At 40.6% G+C, this 20568-nt stretch overlaps 1 protein-coding gene across 1 annotated transcript in view; it reads left to right on the top strand.

The window, feature by feature from the left end:
* Emb (embigin) overlaps positions 1–18189 on the top strand; it is a 49461-nt gene extending 31272 nt beyond the window's left edge. Inside the window, exons 5-9 of the mRNA XM_057789868.1 lie at positions 3345–3472; positions 6296–6575; positions 9434–9467; positions 12083–12137; positions 12638–18189. Coding sequence (XP_057645851.1) covers positions 3345–3472; positions 6296–6575; positions 9434–9467; positions 12083–12137; positions 12638–12655 — 515 coding nt within the window. The 3' untranslated portion in view covers positions 12656–18189. The remainder of the gene's footprint in view (positions 1–3344; positions 3473–6295; positions 6576–9433; positions 9468–12082; positions 12138–12637) is intronic.
* The last annotated feature ends 2379 nt before the right edge of the window (positions 18190–20568 follow it).

The following is a 20568-nucleotide window of genomic DNA, read 5'->3' as shown; positions in this document are numbered from 1 at the left end:
GGTTTAACTTGTTATAATTAATGCTAGACTACAACATGCATCCATAATCTTACCTAGCACTTGCTGTGTGGCCAGAACAGTAGGAGAACTTGTCCCATGGCTTCACCGAGGGGTTGTCTCCTTTGTGGTATGTGAATGGACTAGGGCTCTCACCGGGGTCCGGACCTAATATTTTCCACTCTTCTCCTTTCCCCCTATTTACTCATCTCATTTTTTTGTCTTTATCATCTCCTGTTCCAGATGGTGCGGATGATTCATAGAGATACTCAGTTTAAAGTTCTTCCCGTTCTTGGGTGATTTCAGACATCGTCACAGTTCTAAGGCATACATAGATGAATTTCCCCTGTAGAACTTACCTCTCCTCTGCTCCACAAAGGCTAACTGACCTAAAAAATCGCACAGGACAGGAATTATTCTTATTAAGATGGCTAATGACATTACATATAAAGGACATAACCATCAATAATAGAAAGCTTGATTTACGGGAGCTGCACCATGGCATAATCCCAATATGTACCAAGCCCTTTCCGTTTGAGGAACTCTTATTTAACCCTTTACAACAACATAGCAAGCGCATACCCATCAGATACCTTTATTTCAAAGCTGTCATTGGGTCAAATATTTATTTCCTGGCCCTAAATCTCTTCATCACGATATTGAAACATTGTGTTGGCTTCCTTCCAACACGTATACCCGATCTTTGAAGACTGTCATAAGGATCTATTGCTGAGCAGGAGTCAGCAAGGCGTGCAAGGGAGAGTTAGCAAAAGGAATGCTGAGCTCCTCCAGGGGGTCAGCTCTGTTTCTTCTGGGTGGGATAATTGGAATCCCAGCTCCTGAGTCTGGTTACACACACCCATCTCTAATCATGTCCCATGGTTAAGTGATAACTAAAACTTCCCCGGTGGTGAGTGATAAGTCAGATCAGGACAAATTAATGTCTAGGTTTAATCTGAGCAAAACATTCCTGTGTTGTCCCAGGAAAAAGGAGAAGGCACAAGGGGGAAACCACAAGATTGCTCCCGAGGAGAGGCCTTAAGGGGCCTTAAATACTATCTTGGGGGAGGCATTGACTATTGGCTGCCTTTCTTAGGGGCAGGGAAGAGCTGACCATTGGTGACCTCTCTGGGTGGAGGGGTTTGGAGAAGGAGGAGTGGGAGCAGAGGCAGAGTTTCCACCTAGGCAGGTCAGTGCAGTGTGTGATTGATAGTTCACACCTTTTTGCTTTCTATAAAATTATTGTCCATTTAGTTTAATCAAAACATGTTTCTGTGGTTACGAAAAGCGTGAGAACCAGTGCCTTGGTTTCCTCCTGTCAGTGTGGTAACACCATGGCCAAGACAACTTATATACCAAAGAGTTTATCTGTGCTGGTGACTTTAGAGGTAAGAGTCCATCACGGCAGGGAAGTGTGGCAGCGAGCAGCAGGCGTGGTGGCTGGCGCCGAAGAAGATGAGGGCTCTCACCTTAAACATCAAGCAGGAAGCAGGAAAAAAACACAAATTTCCGGGTGAAAGGCTTTAAGCTCTCAAAACCTGCCTCCAGTGACAACTGCCTCTGGCAAGGCAACCCTGATCCTCCCCCAAACAGCTACCAACTGGGGACTAAGAATTCAAATGCCAGAGGCTATGTAAATGCCAGAGATTCAAACCTTCACACCCTCTGATTTAGAGATTGCCTTAAGACATTGCTGTGTCTGTCATTTGGTTATGGAAGCACATATATCTTCATGGGTGGCCTCCTTCATCCACACCATTCTTTATTTAGTGTCGACATTGCCTTATTATACACTGCTGATCAGTAGCCCTAAAGAGGACAAGGATGATATATATTTGTATCAAAACCAACAATTTTGGTTCTCTTTAAACAGTAAACTACAGCAGGCTGGTTTCTGTCACTGGTACATTGATTACCTGAGGACAGAACCCACAAAAGAAACTGTTTTTGACCTTTGCTCCTTGTCTGGTTAATTAACATCATAATTTCTTTCCCAATCATTACTGATTTTTCCCTATTTTCCATCTTCACAGCTCATGCGTCATACAAACGCTCAGTTACATCAGTAGTAGAAAATTTAAGACTGCTTGGACAACACATTTAATCTGGAGACTTCGCTGTGGCAGCTGAAATCTTTCTAATCTCTGCACTGAAAGTTAAAATTACCTATAAATTTTCACACCATAATATGGTATCGAATATGACATTTAGACATTGTAGTTTTATCTGTTGCTGATTAATTATATCTGGCTGAGTTAGTTTTATCTCTCCTTGCTGATTAGTTTAATAAGCCACTGGGAAACACAAAATTAAACGAACTTAAAATTAGAGAAACTAGGAAAAAGGAAAATCAACAAAGTGTCTTTATTTTTTTTATTTTATTTATTTTTTTTTATTTTATTTTTTTTGGTTTTTCGAGACAGGGTTTCTCTGGTTTTGGAGCCTATCCTGGAACTAGCTCTTGTAGACCAGGCTGGTCTCAAACTCACAGAGATCCGCCTGCCTCTGCTTCCCGAGTGCTGGGATTAAAGGCGTGCGCCACCACCGCCCGGCCAAAGTGTCTTTATTGATCCATCTTCACAGTTGGTATGGAAACGATGAGGGACGACTTTCACCTCGTGACTTTTCGTTGAATGCTCCTGTTCATTTTGCCTTCTCCAGCATTGTTCCTAATTGTATATGCTTCAAGCTTTCTTGACTAAGGAATTTACCATAATAATGTTGGTGTGTGTCCCTTTGACATGACATAAATATGTATCTAAATCTCATTGTTTTTAATGCTCTTCTTTAATTTTCCCCTTGACCCTGCTGCTATGCAAGGCGGAGCTGTGTGCACACTAGGCCAGCACAGAGCCCTGTCCTCATCCCCTTGACTTTCCTTTGTTCCTTTGCATTATCACTTCTCTAGCTCTGCTGGCTGTTTACAAATTTGTGTCAATTAAAAGATTTCCTAGCCTGCACGTTTTGTCTTATTACTCGTGCAAGGTGAGGGTAAGGCTATGAAGAGGGGTCCCACTATCGTATTGAGAAGAAGGTGCAGCCTTGGAAACAGAGAGCTTCTTTCTTAAGCATGTCATTGTTTGTTGCAAGGTTGGTATGGTTCTAATTTTAATCACTGGAGGCTGTTCCTTCAGTGGTACACTGCAGACAATCCCATTGGGGTTATCCAACCACTTCTACGACTGCTGCTATCTCCGATGGCTACAAGGTGGTTTCATTGTATGTACAGTCAGAACTGTGTGACGAAAACTGCATTGGTTAGAAAATGAAGTAGGGAAAGTCAAGTTCAGTACATTTCTTTTGATTAAACAGTCTCAGTAATAAACACTTTTCTGCCTTCTTCTTAGTACCCAGCGTTCATGGGAAAAACAAGCCGTTGATCACTTACGTGGGGGATTCTACCGTCCTGAAGTGTGAATGCCACGATGGTGATCCTTTAAATTGGACTTGGTACACGAGTAATGGAAGTGTACAGGTAAGATCGTGTTTGCTGGGGGGTGGGAAGGCTGTTCATTTGGTCACAGTGCTTGTCCTTTAAGCAGGAGGGACAAGAACATGGATCTCCTGTACCCATATAAGAAACGGGGCATTTCAATTGTGATTGAGGGAGATGGAGACAGGACAATTCCTGGCTTGCTGAGCCAGGCTAGTCTTGCTGGTGAACTCCAGATTTAGTGGAAGACAATTGAGGAAGGGCACTTGACATTTATCTCCGGCTTCCACATTCATCACATGTAAATGTGCTCAAAACACCCGCACAGACATACAGACATGTATACATACCTGTGTGTAATATATACATGCATACATACACATATACATATGTGTATATATGTATATATATGTGTATATATATGGAAGATCTTTTTTCTCAGGGTTGAAGAAAAGAAAACAAGAAGCCATTTAGTTCATAGGGAGACAAGCACTCCTGTTAGCGCTTATAGTTCGCAGGAACACACAGTGATGGAGTTGTCCTTGGATGCTTTCTGCACATGACATTCTACGTGTGAAGAAGATCTTAGTGTTTTATTGGATCCTACATCGTTTTCTTTTTAGGTTTTGAAATTTATTTAAAGTCTTTGAAAGAAAATCAAAATTTGCTTTCAGGATGGGCACAGTGGTGTGTGCTTGTAATCCCAGTACCAAAGAAACTGAGGCAGGAGGATTGCCATGTATTTGAGGTAAACCTGCACCAAAGAGATGGTGCCAGGTAAAGCCAGAAGAGCCAAGGTTACATGGCAAGGCTGTGCCACAAAACAAAACTAAAAGGAAAAGGAGAGAGAATTTTTACCTGGTTTAATGGCATGTGCCTGGAATCCCAGACCTATGGGAAGCTGAAGTCAGTGTTTTCAAGGCCATGCGTAAAGGTTTCTGTGTTATCCCAAACTACATAATGAGACAAAACCAAAACATTTTTAATTGACCAGGCTAGAAGTAATTTGATCAGAAAAGTCCCGCTTCTACTTCTTATCAATAACTGGGGGGGGGGGGGAAGTTCCCAGGTTCTTTTTCGGGTTTGTCTCCTGAAATATCTGATGTGGGAGGCAATGTCTGGGCGCCATTTGGAAACAATGAATGGAAATTTGGTCCCTTAAACTTAGGTCTCAGTTGTTAAGTGTCCTCAGCCCTTTGTACTTCACACATGGGAAAGAAGTGGATTTCGAGGCTTGTACATCTAAGACAATTGCCTTCGCAGAGCTGGTCTGAAGAAAACAAGAGTATTCAATGAATAAATTATCGCTGACGTCCTGTCCTTTCCCAGATAGCTTCAAAGAGCTTGAAACTCAGGGCATGGTGCTTGGGGGTGCCCCTTTCTTGCCGTGCTGCTAAAGAGTATTCAAATTAAAGTCCTTTTAAAGAAAAGCCGTAATTCTAGATGGGACACATGAAACAAAACCAGTCTTTCAATGAGGGATTCGATGCCCACTGAAACAAAGTTGCGGCTGTGGACGATGGAAGAAGGGCTTTGGAAGGAGCGTGTCTATTTCTGTGCTAACATTGCTTTAATGTTTCAAGAAAATAGCTCTAAGTCATGCAGGGGTCAGCGTAAACAGTGAATCCTCTGCCCTTTGTCTTATTGGTGATGCAGGACAGATATCTACAGATGTTTTTAAAATAAAAATTATAAAATCAAATACCAGTTGTGATGTTTGAAATCTGTAGCCTAATTTATTCATGCATGTGTGTTAGCAAACAGGCTAGAGCCTAAGTCATCTTATATTAAAGTTGTTTCCTGGGTTTGCTGTATGAATCATTATCCTCTTCTTCATTTAGCATTGAGTCTGATCATGATCAGCTGTAAGACAGGGCCAGGGAGGGGGTCACAGGTCATCATTTTAGGTCAAGTCACCATCTGCATCACAATTAGCTCTGTACTTTCGTAAAATTCAGCCCTTTGATTTATTATCTCTGATTCATATGGTGGTTTGTGTCATGAATATTACAGACTGTGCTTGCTGCCTATGTACATATTGATAGGTCATGGTCATTCTCCTTCCTTCCTCCCTCCCTCCCTCCCTCCCTCCCTCCCTCCCTCCCTCCCTCCTTCCTTCCTTCCTTCTTTCCGGCAAATACATTTGCAGAGAATTCGTCCTTGGATCATCTGAGAACGTTTGTATGCAGATTAGCATTTATTGAGCATCTCAGTTGAATGATAGAACAGTGAAGACATCAAATGTCCTGAGAATAAAGTTTAATTTAGATTAAGTAGAACAGCTTCCCACTATGACCTTGTGAGTGGGAGGAAAACCCAGCAGCTCCCAGAAACCAGTCTACCTAAGAGAGAAAGAAACGGGGACATGACAGGAAGGAACAAGGGGTCTAGGACGAGAGAGCTGGTCACTGGAGGGCATCAGCTTAGAAGCCTTGAGGATTTCAACTGTAGTTTCAGTGTAGGGAACTCAGGTGGTCAGTTGGTGGTCTATCATCAGGACTGACCAGAATAATATCTTTAGAGGTGGGTGTTGCCTCTGCTTGTGAAGAGCTAGTGATATATGAGAAAGGGAAGCCAGGATGGTTGGAAATTTTCTGCCTTGGATTTTCACCTAATATTTACTAATGACAACCTAGACATATATTTGTAGGTTCAGACATTCAGGGCTGAGTCCACATAGCGGAGCAGACTTTTTCCCTTGCTGCTGGAACACCAACCTCCTGCAAAGACTCATAAATTTTAATATGTTCCTTTCCAGTAAGTGGTTTCCTTGGCTCTGACTTATAGCTTTGTCCAGAATGAGATCTCATGGGACATGTATCTTTTTTTGCATTATGTAAGGATTTTAATGTCTCCTTGCATTAGGCTCCTATTGATGTTCACAAGAATGATAAGTATGTTATAAATGGATCCTATGCTAATGAGACACGACTCAAAGTAAAGCATCTTTCGGAGGAAGATGGAGGCTCCTACTGGTGCCGGGCAGCCTTCCCGTTAGGTGAGAGCGAAGAGCACATTGAACTGGTTGTGCTGAGCTTCATGGTGCCCCTCAAGCCGTTTCTCGCAATAATCGCAGAAGTTATTCTCCTAGTGGCTATCATTCTGCTTTGTGAAGTGTACACACAGAAAAAAAAGAATGATCCAGGTAAGATGTCTTACTTTTTCTATTACATTATCGCTTCATTATTTTTTATATTTTAATTAATTTATTTTCTTTAAACGATCTTTTTTCATTATACATACCTAACCCAGTTCCCACTCCTTCACCTTCCCCCCATCCCATCCCCGATCCACTCCTCAGAGGGGGTAAGGCTTCCCATGGCGGAGTCAACAGTCTGGCACATCGCTTTGAAGCAGGACTAAGGTCCTCCCCCCATATTTATTCCGAGCAAGGTATTCCTCCAAAAAGAATGACTCCAAAAAACCAGTTTAAGCAGCAGGAATAAATCCTGGTCCACTGCAAGTGGCCCTACAGAGTTCCTCAGCCTCACAACAGTCACCTACATTCAGAGGGCCTAGTTTGGTCCTATGAGGATTCCCCGGCTGTCAATCTGGAATCAGTGAACTCCCATTAGCTCAGGTCAACTGTTTCTGTGAGTTTCCCCATCATGGTCTTGACCCCTTTGCTCTTCCCTCTCCGACTGATCTTTGGGAGCTCGGCCCAGTGCTTAGATGTGGATCTCTGTCTCGGTTTCCACATTATCACTTCATTAGGATGTGCATTGTGGATTAACACATAGCCACTTATAAGTTCTGGGGATGGGCTGGGGAGACGGCTCACTGAGGAAAAAGCATTTGTTGCACAGGCATGAGAACCTCCGGAGCCTATGTATAAAGCAAGATACATAGCATGAGCAGTTAGAATCTTAGTGCCCCTGTGCAGAGTAAGGAGGTAAAGGCTGCAGACCTCTGGCAGCTTGTAGGCCAACTAGCCTGGCATACTCAGTGGAAACCAGCAGGAAGACCCAATCAGCGCAGAAGCCAAAGACTGACAGACACCTGAGGTCATGCTGTGACCTTCACAGCCAGACTACATTGTACACATATATCCACACTATGTAAATGTGCACATACACACATACACATACAAAATAAGTGAAAATGATCTGTAAAAAAAAATTCTTAGCCGGGCGGTGGTGGCGCACGCCTTTAATCCCAGCACTTGGGAGGCAGAGGCAGTCGGATCTCTGTGAGTTCGAGTCCAGCCTGGTCTACAAGAGCTAGTTCCAGGACAGGCTCCAAAACCACAGAGAAACCCTGTCTCGAAAAAACAACAACAAAAAAAAAAAAACAAAAAAAGAAAGAAAGAAAAAGAAGAGCTAGTTCCAGGACAGGCACCAAAGCTACGGAGAAACCCTGTCTCGAAAAACAAAACAAAAAAAAAAAAGCAAAAAAAATTCTTATTTGGACCAATATCTATGCTTAGAACCATGATGGAAATGGTCTATGAGCCTGGATTCTTGGCCTTTGTTTCATCTGCCTCAAAAATGTTAGTGTTAAAATTAAAGCATTTCCTCTCGGTGCCATTGTGCAGCAGTTCAAGAATGTTAGGGAACAACTGGATTTTTTTCATGTAAATGGTCTCAGATTTTTTTTTTCCAGTTAGATAATTCATTTTGATCATTTGCATCAGGGGGATTGCTTTTGTGTGTGTGTGTGTGTGTATTTGGAGGTCAGAGCATAAATTTACTTAGGAATGCTCTGCACTCCTTTTTGACATACGGGCTTTCACTACCCTGGTGCCTACCAATTAGACTAGAGCGGCAGCCACTGCGCTCCACGGGTTGTCTTGTTTCCCTCTCCCTGTCTGGCGTTTTAAGTGTACAACGCCACACCTGGCTTTTCATGCAGGTTCTGGGAATTGAGCTCCGTGCCTTATTCTACAGCAAACACTTTGTGAGTAAGCTCTCTCCCCGTCTCCATTTAAAAAGTATTTTATCCATCCCTAGATTCTCAGTGCCTAAATTCCAGGTGGCATTAGGGTTGCTGTTTCAAACCCATGTCTGTTGGACTATTGGATGAGAAATCCGTGATAGAATTTGTCACATTGTGTTAGTTCGGGCTTCTTTTGTTGTGCGAAAAACACCACAACCAAAAGCAAGTTGGGGAGGAAAAGGTTTAGTTGGCTCACACTTCCAGATCCTGATCCATCCCTGGAGGAAGTCAGGACAGGAGCTCAAGCAGGGCAGCATCCAGGAGGCAGGAGCTGATGCAGAGGTCATGGAGGGGTGCTGCTTACTGGCTTGCTTCCCCTGGCTTGCTCAGCCTGCTTTCTTATAGAACCCAGGACCACCAGCCCAGGGATGGCACCACACACCACGGGGCTGGGCCCTCCCGTGTTGTTCAATTATTGAGAAAATGCCTTACAGCTGGATCTCATGGCGGCATTGCCTTGTGAGGCTCCTTCCTCTCTGATGACTCTAGCTTGTATCAAGTTGATACACAAAACCTGCCAGTAAACATGTATTCTGTATTCTTTTCTGATTTTTCATACATATATGTATGATTTTCATATCTGATGCCATTTAAATATATGTTTATGTATGTGTGTGTGTATATATGCGTATATGTATACGTACATATATATGATTTTCATTGCATAGTTTTGGGGAAAAAAAATCTCAGGGTGCCAAACAGTTCTGACCAGAGATTCAGATAGCATCTGGTGTCCTGTTACATGGGAACTGAGGGAGACAAAGCTATCAAAGGTGGCACTTCTCGAGCTGGGCGGTGGTGGCACACACGTTTAATCCCAGCACTTGGGAGGCAGAGGCAGGCGGATCTCTGTGAGTTTGAGACCAGCCTGGTCTACAAGAGCTAGTACCAGGACAGGCTCCAAAACCACAGAGAAACCCTGTCTCGAAAAACCAAAAAAAAAAAAAAAAAAAAAAAGTGGCACTTCTCTCCTTTCCATGGAAAAGTTGTTAGGAGCAGGTTGAATTGATCATGTAACATAGCATTGCATGCTTAAATATCATATCCTTTTTCTTTGTCTTTATACAGATGGTGGGAAAGAATTTGAACAAATTGAACAGTTGTAAGTAGTTTTTTTTATTTTTTTTTCTCACTTGGGTAAAATACAGATAAATACGAAATTAGGTAAAATGCTTACAGTTAGAAACAGAACAACAAGAACGTGTTGGTGTGCATGCTATTTTCTGTATACATCTTTGTGATATTGAAGTGTGATACCCAGAGTCTACCCCTCCATCAATAGCTGCTCTCTGCTTCTGGTTTCATCTCTGCACGATGGGTTCATCATGGTGCTCCTACACACATTTGTTGAATTAGTGATAACTTATGTATGAATGCTTGGGACAGACTTTGGAGCACAGTAACCAGGCGTATAATTTATTTAAATGAGTCTTTACCTTGGTTGTAGTTTTGATCACTGAAGCATCTTAATACAATGTTCTTGAGGCTAGAGAGATGACTTGGTGGTTAAGAGAATTTGATGCTCTTTTAGAAGACACGGGTTCAATTCCTGGCAGCTACATGACAGCTCACAACAGTCTATAGCAACAGTTCTAGGGTATCTGTTGTGGTCTCTTCTGGAGTCATGTGCACACACATGGCACACACATGTTCCATGGCAAAACATCCATACAGGAGAGAGAGAGAGTTCAGTGTTCAGACCTCACTAGACCCCCCCACCCTGGATCAGAAAGAACCACTTAGGTTGGGTATAGAACCTGGATTTTCTAAAAACATCTTTCAGTGATTCTGATTTTATCACAATGAAAATCACTCACTAGGATTCTGTGAGAACTACTTTTGAGAGAACTCATGTTTTTCTCTCTTACAGATAGATCTCTTTAGAGATAGCTGAGAATGGCTCTGATCATGGCTGGGCCATTGATAAATAAAAGGGCAGTTGGTCTACTTTGGTGTGGGGATGGTGGACTACTTCTTCCAAACCGGAGAATAAAGGCTGCCAGGGAAAGAACTAAAATCTGAGAAACAGAAAAGAGACCAGACTAAGACAACTGAGAATTTGCCCTTGAAAGGGGCCCCGATGCCCAACAAGATGGTGGAAGTGCGGTCCTTCATATACTTGCAGCCATAGTCAAAGAGGCTTTTGGACCCAGTTCATACAGAGTAGGTAAAAATGTACCAACAGGATATGTGCTTCCAAGTTAAGGACACAAAATTATAAGTTGAAGTTTAAATCACCCCAATTCTTATTTATTTATTTATTTATTGGTCATCTTTCTTATTTTTTAAAGTTCATAAAGTGTGTGACAGCCATTCACGAATGTGAAGACAGCTAACCGCGTTCTCTTAGTGTCTGATCTTTCTGTTCACCCCCATCATGTCCATTGCCTCTGACCACTCCAGGGGCTGGGGCTGCATCCTGATTTGCTCTGCTGCCAGAATGGACTATCAATTCTGTGTGATTTAATTTTTATTACCACAGCTTACCCCACTCATTGCCCCCCAAACATCTTAAAAGCAATGTCAACATGATTCAATTTAAAACATGAAGTTGTTGGAGCTGGAGAGATGGCTCAGAGGTTAAGAGCATTGCCTGCTGTTCCAGAGGTCCTGAGTTTAATTCCCAGCAACCACATGGTGACTCACAACCATCTGTAGCAAGATCTGGTGTCCTCTTCTGGCCTGCAGGCCTACACGCAGACAGAATACTGTATACATAGTGAATAAATAAATATTTTTAAAAAATATATAAAGTTGTTTTATACCTTTTACTTTAAGTTGGAATAATATACATGTTTCCATCTTTTGTTCCATTGCAGCCATCACAATGAAAGTGTTTTGTTTTAGGTATATATTAACCATGGTATTTTAAGCTCTTTCAGATCAACCCTTGTTGCAGTTCATTTTAGGTAGCGTAGTTAATTTAGTTAATAACTAATTTTTTTCACAGAAAAACATTTTCGTGTGTTATATAACTGATATATTTTTACATATATTTGTGTGCTTTGGTAACCCTGGTCTTTTGTAGTTTCTTGGTAAAAATGATTTAAAAAATAACAATAAATATATAATATCAAAAGCAATGACTTCTCTCGAGGAACTCAATGAAGAGTAGACTCATTTATTTGATCATTGTTCTACCATCCAAGACTTCTACACTTCAGTTTTGACATGCATGGTTGCTTTTCTGATTTTACTTGATGAAACAGCCTCATGAGCATGGGTCTGCCCACAACATCTCTACTAATGTTCACTGTGCTCAATGGTTTTCTCATGCAGTTGTGCTGAAGAATTCAAGGCTATCCTTATTAGTCTTGTTTGGAAACAAAAGGTCATATGCAGCTTCTAATTTGATGTAATAGCCGTCAAATTATGAGTTCTCTCATACAAATTGGCTGAGCTCCCTATTGACTGTTATCTTGCATGTTTCAGAATACTGTGAGAGATCACAGTTGCATACATGCCCATGACCCTACTCTTGTAGTTCTCCCTCTGCTTAGATCACGCAAGTCTTTGTTATTATGCCCATGGCAGTAGGTTCTCCCTACGCAATGGCATGAGAAAAATCTACATTAAAAGTAGAACACTGTTAGGAAGAATGAACTGAGTGTGCACTGACATTTTAGAGTTTGTTTCCAGTATAGTGTAAAATATTACACTGACTTAATTTTATGCATCGTGAACATCTGGTGATTCTCCTTTTTGTTTTTCACACAGGAAATCAGATGATAGCAACGGTATAGAAAACAATGCCCCCAGGCTCAGAAAAACTGTAAGTTACTTACTTCTAAACCATAGGAAAAGGCGAAATTCAATATACCAGGCTATTAAACTTTACTGTTTTCAGATTCATAGAAGACCTAGTCCATTGTGCTTAAATACACTTATTTACACAGTAATAGAAGAAAATATGGACTTATGCAAAAATTAATGGTATCCTTTTCTACCAAAGAATAGGTGGTAGTTCTTCTTTCTCAGCCCCCTGAGTGCTGGGATTAAAGCTTTTGTGTGATTTTTAATTTCTCAGTTCAAACTTTCTGTATTCTTTGATTTTATTCTCATAGACTTCCATATGGTTGACGCAATGAATTCGTCCGTCACAGAAAATTTCCTTAATTAATTCTTAACTGTCTTAGTTCGTCAGTGTTAGGACTTGCTCTGCCAGTAGATGGCAAGCTCACTTTCTAGTACTCCTTTGCTTTGCTAAAACAATTGGAAGTTATTATAGAATCATGTAGCGGTAACTGTTGCCTTCTGTTTTGTTTAACTCAGGAGTCAGTGGAACAGTGAGCGAAGAGTATTCTGCCTTGAGAAGACGTACAAAGAGTTTGTATTCTTGCTTCCTCTCAAGAACATGTGAATTTTAGATTTTTAGAAGACAGAAAACGTCCTCAGCACCCACAGTGGTAGCTTTATAAACAATATAGGCCATCTCCTACCTAAAGATGTGTATTCATTTTGTAATTGCTTTTCATTAAAGCAAGGTGAATTGTTTCAGGTGTGTTCTGCCTGTTGTAAGCTAGACAATAAATTTTATCCTGGTCTGGGAGATCAGGGACACGGGACAGACAGCAGCAAAATGAGTGGCTAATCCACAAAGAAATTTCACTAAAGATGTGTTTGTTACCAAAGAATTCATTAAAGAGAAAGCTTTTGCCTGTTGTCTTACACGTGTTGCTCCCGCTCATGCATGACTACCTACAGAAGTATTGATAACAGCTTTCCTGTGACATGTATTCTGCTGTGGTATTGAAAGTGTTTTCCCTAGTAAATAGGAACTATACTTTCGATATTGGTGTCTACTCTGTAGGCTCTACGCTAAGGTATACTTTGGCTCCATGAGTAATGGTGTCAACTAAGGCAGTACAAACCGTCTATGCTAAGAAAAAGGGTTTCTTAGTCTTCAGTAGGACATTTTCCTCATTCTTTGCCACGGCATTTGGGCCTCATCTGTCCTCCTGGTGTTGACGTTTCAGGGTCCAGATCCAATGTGGTCACAGTCCGACACTGCTGCTTGCATGGCTTTGTGGCTCGTGGATCCTGGGGACCTTGATTTGCTATCTGCTTTCTCGTGTCATTGCTGTCCAAATGTAAAAAAATGCATTATTACTGCTTTCCAACAATAATTCCTTTGACTGATAACCAGGAGCGCTAGTGCACTATTTTTATGTTGCTGCAAATGCCTTAGACTTAACTTTTAAAATGGAAGGATTTCATTACATACATGACTGAGATATTTTATATAAACTCAATAAAACCAAATCAGTTCAACTTTGAATGGACGTAGCCAGTTGTCACTGACTTTAAATTAAATAAATAAATAAATAAATAAATAAATAAATAAATAAAGCAAGCAAGCAAGCAAGCAAGCAGTGCCTTGGGTAGTAGATTAGGTGTCCCTGGCGCTGCCGGGTTTTTATGACATACTGTTTCCTGAGAACAGAGTTAAGAACAATGACAACAACTTGGGATGGTAGTAAAAGAAGTCTATGGTTCTTGGGGATTGACGGTTTAGAGGTTGGGTAGAAAGAATCCACTGATTAGCATTGAAAACTAGAAGTGTATGCCTTGCACACTAGCTAAGAAAAGTACCAAATTCTGATAGAGAAAATTCTGTAATATCTCAGCTAATGTTTACCAATATCACTAGCTAGAATAGTACATATAAAATATTATGGCAGCTGCTTCCTGTTTTGTTGATGCAACAAAGTTCAGTATTTTCAAATACATGTTAACTATACGTGTAGATTTTATTGAATTAGAATGCACCTCTTGGTAGTAGATGTCCTGTTTTCTTCCTTAGTCTTATGAATGATACTTTTGTTTTGCTTTAATTCATGCTTAATTTGACAAGATTCTCTTGATGAGCTCATGGCAATCAATATAATTAGTCTAAACATTTTGAATTCAGAGAGCAAGTCCCACTCAACAGTCTAACTGTGACTGGATTACATACAAAACCCCAAGTATCTTTACTTACAAGATTCATTCATTTGCTTTGCCACCACTAAGGATTTAAGTTGTGTAGTAATAGGAGTGGCGGGCTGCGTCCCGCCACCCGGCTAGCTTTACCCAAAATAATTACATGGAAACTGTATTCTTTTAAACACTGTCTGGCCCATTAGTTCAAGCCTCTTATTGGCTAGCTCTTACATATTGATCTAACCCATTTCTAATATTTTGTGTAGCACCATGAGCTGGCTTACCAGGAAAGATCTTAACCTGCGTCTGTCTGGAGTGGGAGAATCATGGCGACTGCCTGACTCGGCTTCTTTCTCCCAGCATTCTGTTCTGTTTACTCCGCCTATCTAATTTTTTGTCCTATCAGGGCCAAGCAGTTTTCTTTATTAATTAACCAATGAAAGCAACAGATAAATGCAAGACCCACCTCCATCAAAGTTGAAATTGTTTACGTGGAAAAAAAAGCTACACAAAAGTAAAATAATCTGAAATACTTATATGATACATTTGAAATGCTAATGGGTAATATATGTTGTTTTTGTAAATGATAAGTTATCTAAGTAACATTTTGGCCTTCCAGGGTCTCTCTGGAGTACTTCTGGAAATTGTCCCATCCCTATTAGATTAAAATGGACTGCTTCTGTTGACTAGCCTTACCAGACGATAAATGGATTGTCTAAGGACCCATTGTAAACTGACTGCAAAAACAAAGACGAAAGCAGGAAAACTACCCTGACTATGTTGTAGACACCTGGGAAAATCTACCAATCTTTTCAGTTGATGGATTTTCAATATAATAACTAGATGTAATGATGCCATAAAATGTCCAGATAATCTTAAATTCGGTTTGTATTGAAATATAAATTTCCTTTTGCAATCTTTTCCTTTTTTTTCCTTCCCTTACTGGTGAGTCCTTCGGACCCAAACCTAAAATTGTTTATGATCTTTTCTTTATTGACCAGGAATCCAATCTATCCCTCTTTCTTTGATGTTCTTTTTTCTTTCTCTCTTTCTTTTTCTTTTCTTTTGGAGGTGGGGAGGTTTGAGACAGGGTTTCTCTGTGTATTTCTGGCTGTCCTGGAACTCACTCTGTATACCAGGCTGTCCTCGAACTCACACAGAGACCCCCTTGCCTCTGCCTCTCTGAGTGCTGAAATTAAAGGCGTGCGCCACCACCGCCTGGTTTCCTTTGATTTTCTTAAACTGCCATTAATCCTCCCAGAACCTCTCCCACTTCCCCTTCACCAGCTGCAAGGTTATGGTGTAGGTTTCCCTACCTTGGCCTCACTGTCCAGTCCTCCATTTTTCACGGAGTTTCTCAGTCTTTCTTCTTAAACACAAAGGTCTCACATGACGTGCCAGGTTTCAGCACATTGTTGTCATTTCTGCACGTCACCTAGTTACCTGTCTCTTCCCAGGGTCTTGGATTAGCCCAGAATGTGTCTCTGATGCTTAACCCGTCACACTAACTCAAGATTAACCTTCAGCATGTTAAGGTTTAGGGGAAATTCACATATCCGTGGGGTAGAGTTGATCCCATGTGCTAACAACTCCGTGTTGTTGTCAGGGTAATTTTTCTGCTTTAGTTGTGTGCCCAGTATTTCGTACAAGGAAAAAGTTATAGGTGATGTAAAATGTGTGTACCTGTGTTTAGAAAACTTATTTTAATTATTAAATGTTAAAATTGCAAAACAATTTTATACAGAAGAACCCAAGTTATGCAAATCCTGCGGTTGTACAGGGTAGATCACATCCATTCTGATGGGGTTAATTCCTGTCACACTTAGAATCCCGTGGTCAGTATGCACAGAAGCCTTTTATTTCATAAGGTGACACATTGGCCCTAAATATGCAGGATTTTGATGATTAGATTCCTTTGGATGGCGCAGAGAGCTGGCACTTGGGCTCACCCTACTAACATACCCGTTCCACTTCCCCAAGTTTTGTATGTCTTTGAACATCTCAAAATTTACTTCAAAATTTAATATTAACAGCAGCATGTGACAGAAAGATTTATTATTACATTTTGAACACTGAAAGCATACTTTTCGTCGAATTGATCAAAAGAAGGGGGAAAAACCTTTCATTTCAACCTTTTTGTTTCTGATCCTCATCTTTGAGACAGTTTTAATTATTTGCTTTCTGTTAAACTTTCCATAGGAAAGTGAACCTTTGGTAATTAAGTAAATCTAGGGAAAAAAATTAGGGAATTTCTGCTCAGTGGTTCAGCTCTCGGAAAGGTGCCCAAGTGCTCTGGTGTTAATAGAGCAACAGTTACGGCCACCTGTGTGCCGTCCGCACTCAGAAAAATATTGACGGCGTGAGTGGAAGAGGAAGGAAGACTTGATTGGTTTGCAACTTTAAGTAACACACACTTAGGTACTTAGCTAGTTTGTTGAATGCATTGCACGCTACGCACTCACTTTAACATATGCTTTAAAGTTCTTTTTACTCCTGTCGTAAATGGTCCTGTTTTCCTCAGTGCACAATCTCAAGCTCAGAGACCGTATGAAAACCACACAAACCCACGATGTACATGATCACAACTGAAATCCAGATTTAGGCTCAGCTGACCAGTTCAATAGCACTGGGTGACTAATTGACATCCTAAAAATTGAGGTCGTTATCAATTACCTTTCTTTTTTTAAATTTCACTCTTTTAGGTGGCAGGTCATAGCACAAGATCCATAATCTTACTGTAGTTGGGACCCACTTTTTGTCATTCTTGCGTCCTCACGCAGGTGCTGGGGAATCAACACATATTTAAGACATTTTTTATTTTCTGGTTGTATTTGTGAGTAGTGAGAATGACCATGTGATTTATCACCCAGACACTGACAATGAGAAAGATGCTACGTATAACTTCACTGAGAAAGCAGGCCCTCTGGTCTCACATTCAGCCCCTAGGGAGGAGGCGGCTGCTCTGTGTGGGTTCTGTCACAGAGGCAGCAGCAAGCTGGAATGATTGACAGAAATGAACTTTCAAGGAAATAGCCAATTTTAGCTAATGCGGGGAAATCACCATTTTCAGTAGGTGTCAGGCGAGTGCTGCTGTGGGGAAGTGCCTATAATGACATCATTTACTCAGTTTAAAGTTTTATTGCTTCTAAGTATCTTAGGATGACTGTGGTCTGGCATTCGGAAGTTGGATGCGCGGGTCGTAAGAGAAGTTAGCGAAGAACATCTTGCTTGCGCTGCTGGGTCGATGAACTACTGGCCAGTTCCTTGGATTTGTGCACTCCTTGGTTCCTGTGTGGTAGTAGCCATGTTTGTGTGAATCCAGTGAGCCAATGATGGCAGATCCTTTAGAAACAAATTTGCCTGTGAAATGATTGAAAATCGCACATGAATGGAACAGACAAATTACTTTGAGTTCCACGAACGATTTATGGTTTGCCTTCCTTGTCCCTTTACAGCTCAATGGGAGCATGTTATGGAAACCTGTTTAGGGTCTTGGTTAAAGATAGTGTGTTTGTCTGGTGTGTTTAATGTTTTAAAGCATTTTATTAAAACAAATAATGTAATTTGTGGAAAATTATCACATTATTTTTCTAAAGTTTATTGATATTCATAAAAGTATTAGATTTATTACATATGTGATGCTACTTAATGTTACAAAAAGAATAGCTACTTATATTTTTTAACTTTTAGAATAGATATTTGATCATAAATGTTTAATTTTGCTTAAATCAAGTACCATTGATTATATTTTTTTAATAGCTATGTTTCTTTTCCATGTGTGTTTAGATTCTCATCGCCGACTTTTTATATCATGTAACACCAGAAATGTCAACACAGGAACATTGTGAAAATTTCCATGTTGTGAATGAATTTAATATACAATTAAGCTCAATAAAATGTATTCTAAGGATTTAAACTTTAGTATTGGGGAATGTGTTTTCAAAGTTTTCACTTGATTAATTCATGTGTGTGTGTGTGTGTGTGTGTGTGTGTGTGTGCGCACGCGCGCGCACAGACCAGAAGACCTGGGAACTCTTGGAGCTGTAGTAGTTACAGGATGTTGAGAGCTGCCATCACCAGTGTGGATGAAGACTGAATTCTAGTTCTCTGTGAAAGCAGTAAGCAATTCTAGGTACACTAAGCTACCTCTCCAGCCCAATATTTTTTTATTTTTAATGATTTAAAGGTGGTTATAAAGGCACTAGATAATAGAAAACACCGATTATTTTTGTGTACCAAAAAAGTTTTACTGAACAACTCATTGTCCTCAAGCCTAACACACAAAAAGACTTAGTTGAGTCTGTTTTAACACACTAAATTGAAAGTCAACCAGAAAGCCATTTTCAAAACACTAAAACATGTTCTGAAAGTTTCAATTACAACTATGACCATGACTTAAAAAAAAACATTTAAGATGAAATTGGTGACTAGATTAAATTTGCTTGTTTTCCTGAGTCATTTCCTTTTAGCTTTTCATTAATCAAGTTAGATTGATTCAGCGAAAATTATTGTAAAATGCTTCAGGTTTTTATTTGAAACTAAAAATTTTCAAACAATCATTCTATGGAAACATCTAATGTGATAAAAGAGAATCTCAAGTAGGGCAAGTTAATGACTAATAGTTACAGAAAAGATTATTAAGCAATACACTGGATTAGTTTAGTAATATTATATTTGACTCCTATCTTTATCAAAGTAGCTACATATCAGCATGATTAATAGCTAATTAACAAGTGTTCATCCCTAGCATGTTAGGACAATTTACTGGATATGAGTAATTGTGATTAATTTAAAATTATGATTAATTTAAAAGCTAATGGCTGGTGGTCAACTTGTAGACATACAGAACAGGCATATTTTTACTTATTTTACCTATTTTTTATTTTGCTTATTTTTATTATTTTACGATTATATTTTAGTTATTACATATTTACTTATCTTATTCTGGTAATTGCAGCTGATAATCTTAGGCTTTATAAAACAAAGAAAATGATTCTCACTTTATTCAAATGCTACTACTAAAATAATTTCTCAAGCCGTCAGGAAGCTGAAGTAGAAAACAGGGAGTTTGAAGCCAGTCTTGACTACCAGTGAGACCCGGTTCCCCAAAACAGAACTAAGCCAACTAAGTGAGTAAACTGAATATATTCACTGAAACGAGGAAGCCTCAAACAGAATAAGTGAAGTGAAATAGACAGCAGGATACATGGTAATCAAAATCATGGAATCTACATAATCTCGCAAAACGACTTATTTTTTATTATGTCTATCTCCTGTAAGTGCACATGCTTTCATGTTCCTGCAGAGGCCAGAAGAGGACATTGCAACGCACACCATGCCAGTTGTGCTCTTTGCGCTACCATACAGTTTGCGAGCTTCAGGCATGGTGCTGGAGGTTGAAACACACAAATTCACAGATAGAGAAACAGAGACATGGACCTCCAGTCGCTGATAAGAAGCCCTTTATTCAGTAGCACCATGGAGGCTTATATACCCAACAGTCAGGTGGGCCGACAGGTGAAAACCTTATCCTCTGATCCTCACGGCAAGGCAACATGTGCTTTTGAAGCAGAACTGGTAAACAATTTTGACACAGCTTTCAGTAACTCAAATCAGAAGGAAAGTAAAGATCTCTAGCAGGAAAGAACAGCTGGAGGCCAGGACTCCAAATGGTCCCAACAGGACATTGAGTCCCCTAGAGCCAGAGTTACAAGTGAGTGTGGACTGTCCAAGGCATGTGAACTCTGATTTGGGGGAAGAGCCTCAGGCACTTTTAACTGCCGAGCGTGTCTCCAGCCCCAAGACAATATTTTGGACCGAGTTCTTCTCTGGTATCTCTTGGAAAAGGACAGGTTGATCAACAGCAGGTTTGTGGTCAGAGGCCATGGCATGCCATGTCTCCATGTTGTAATCAGGTTCACACTGTCGATTCAGAATTCTGTATGTCTGGAAATGATCCTTCAAGCATCAAAGGCAAGCAGGACATTCTAGTGGAAGACCACAGGGGTGACGCTCAGCGGTGGGGCACTTGCCAGCTGTAAAATCCCTGGACTCGGTCCCTCAGCTCCACAGGAGAAACAACTGAAGCTCAGTGAGGATCAGCTAAGCACCTTCATCGCTAGTAGGCCAGCCTGGGAAGAATGTCTAGAGAAAGTTCTCTTGGGGGGAAAAGGAATGACAGGGAATCTTGGAACAACAGGAGAGGGGGAGAGCAGTAGACAGGAACAGTGGCCGTGGATAAAACCAACAGTTCCATGTTTCTGTTGTGCTTGCCCGGGGAA

Source organism: Chionomys nivalis, chromosome 15 (assembly GCF_950005125.1).
Source record: "Chionomys nivalis chromosome 15, mChiNiv1.1, whole genome shotgun sequence".
Classification (NCBI taxonomy): Eukaryota; Metazoa; Chordata; class Mammalia; order Rodentia; family Cricetidae; genus Chionomys; species Chionomys nivalis.
The sequence above is the reverse complement of the archived record's forward strand: the minus strand, read 5'-3'. Positions and strand labels throughout refer to the sequence as shown.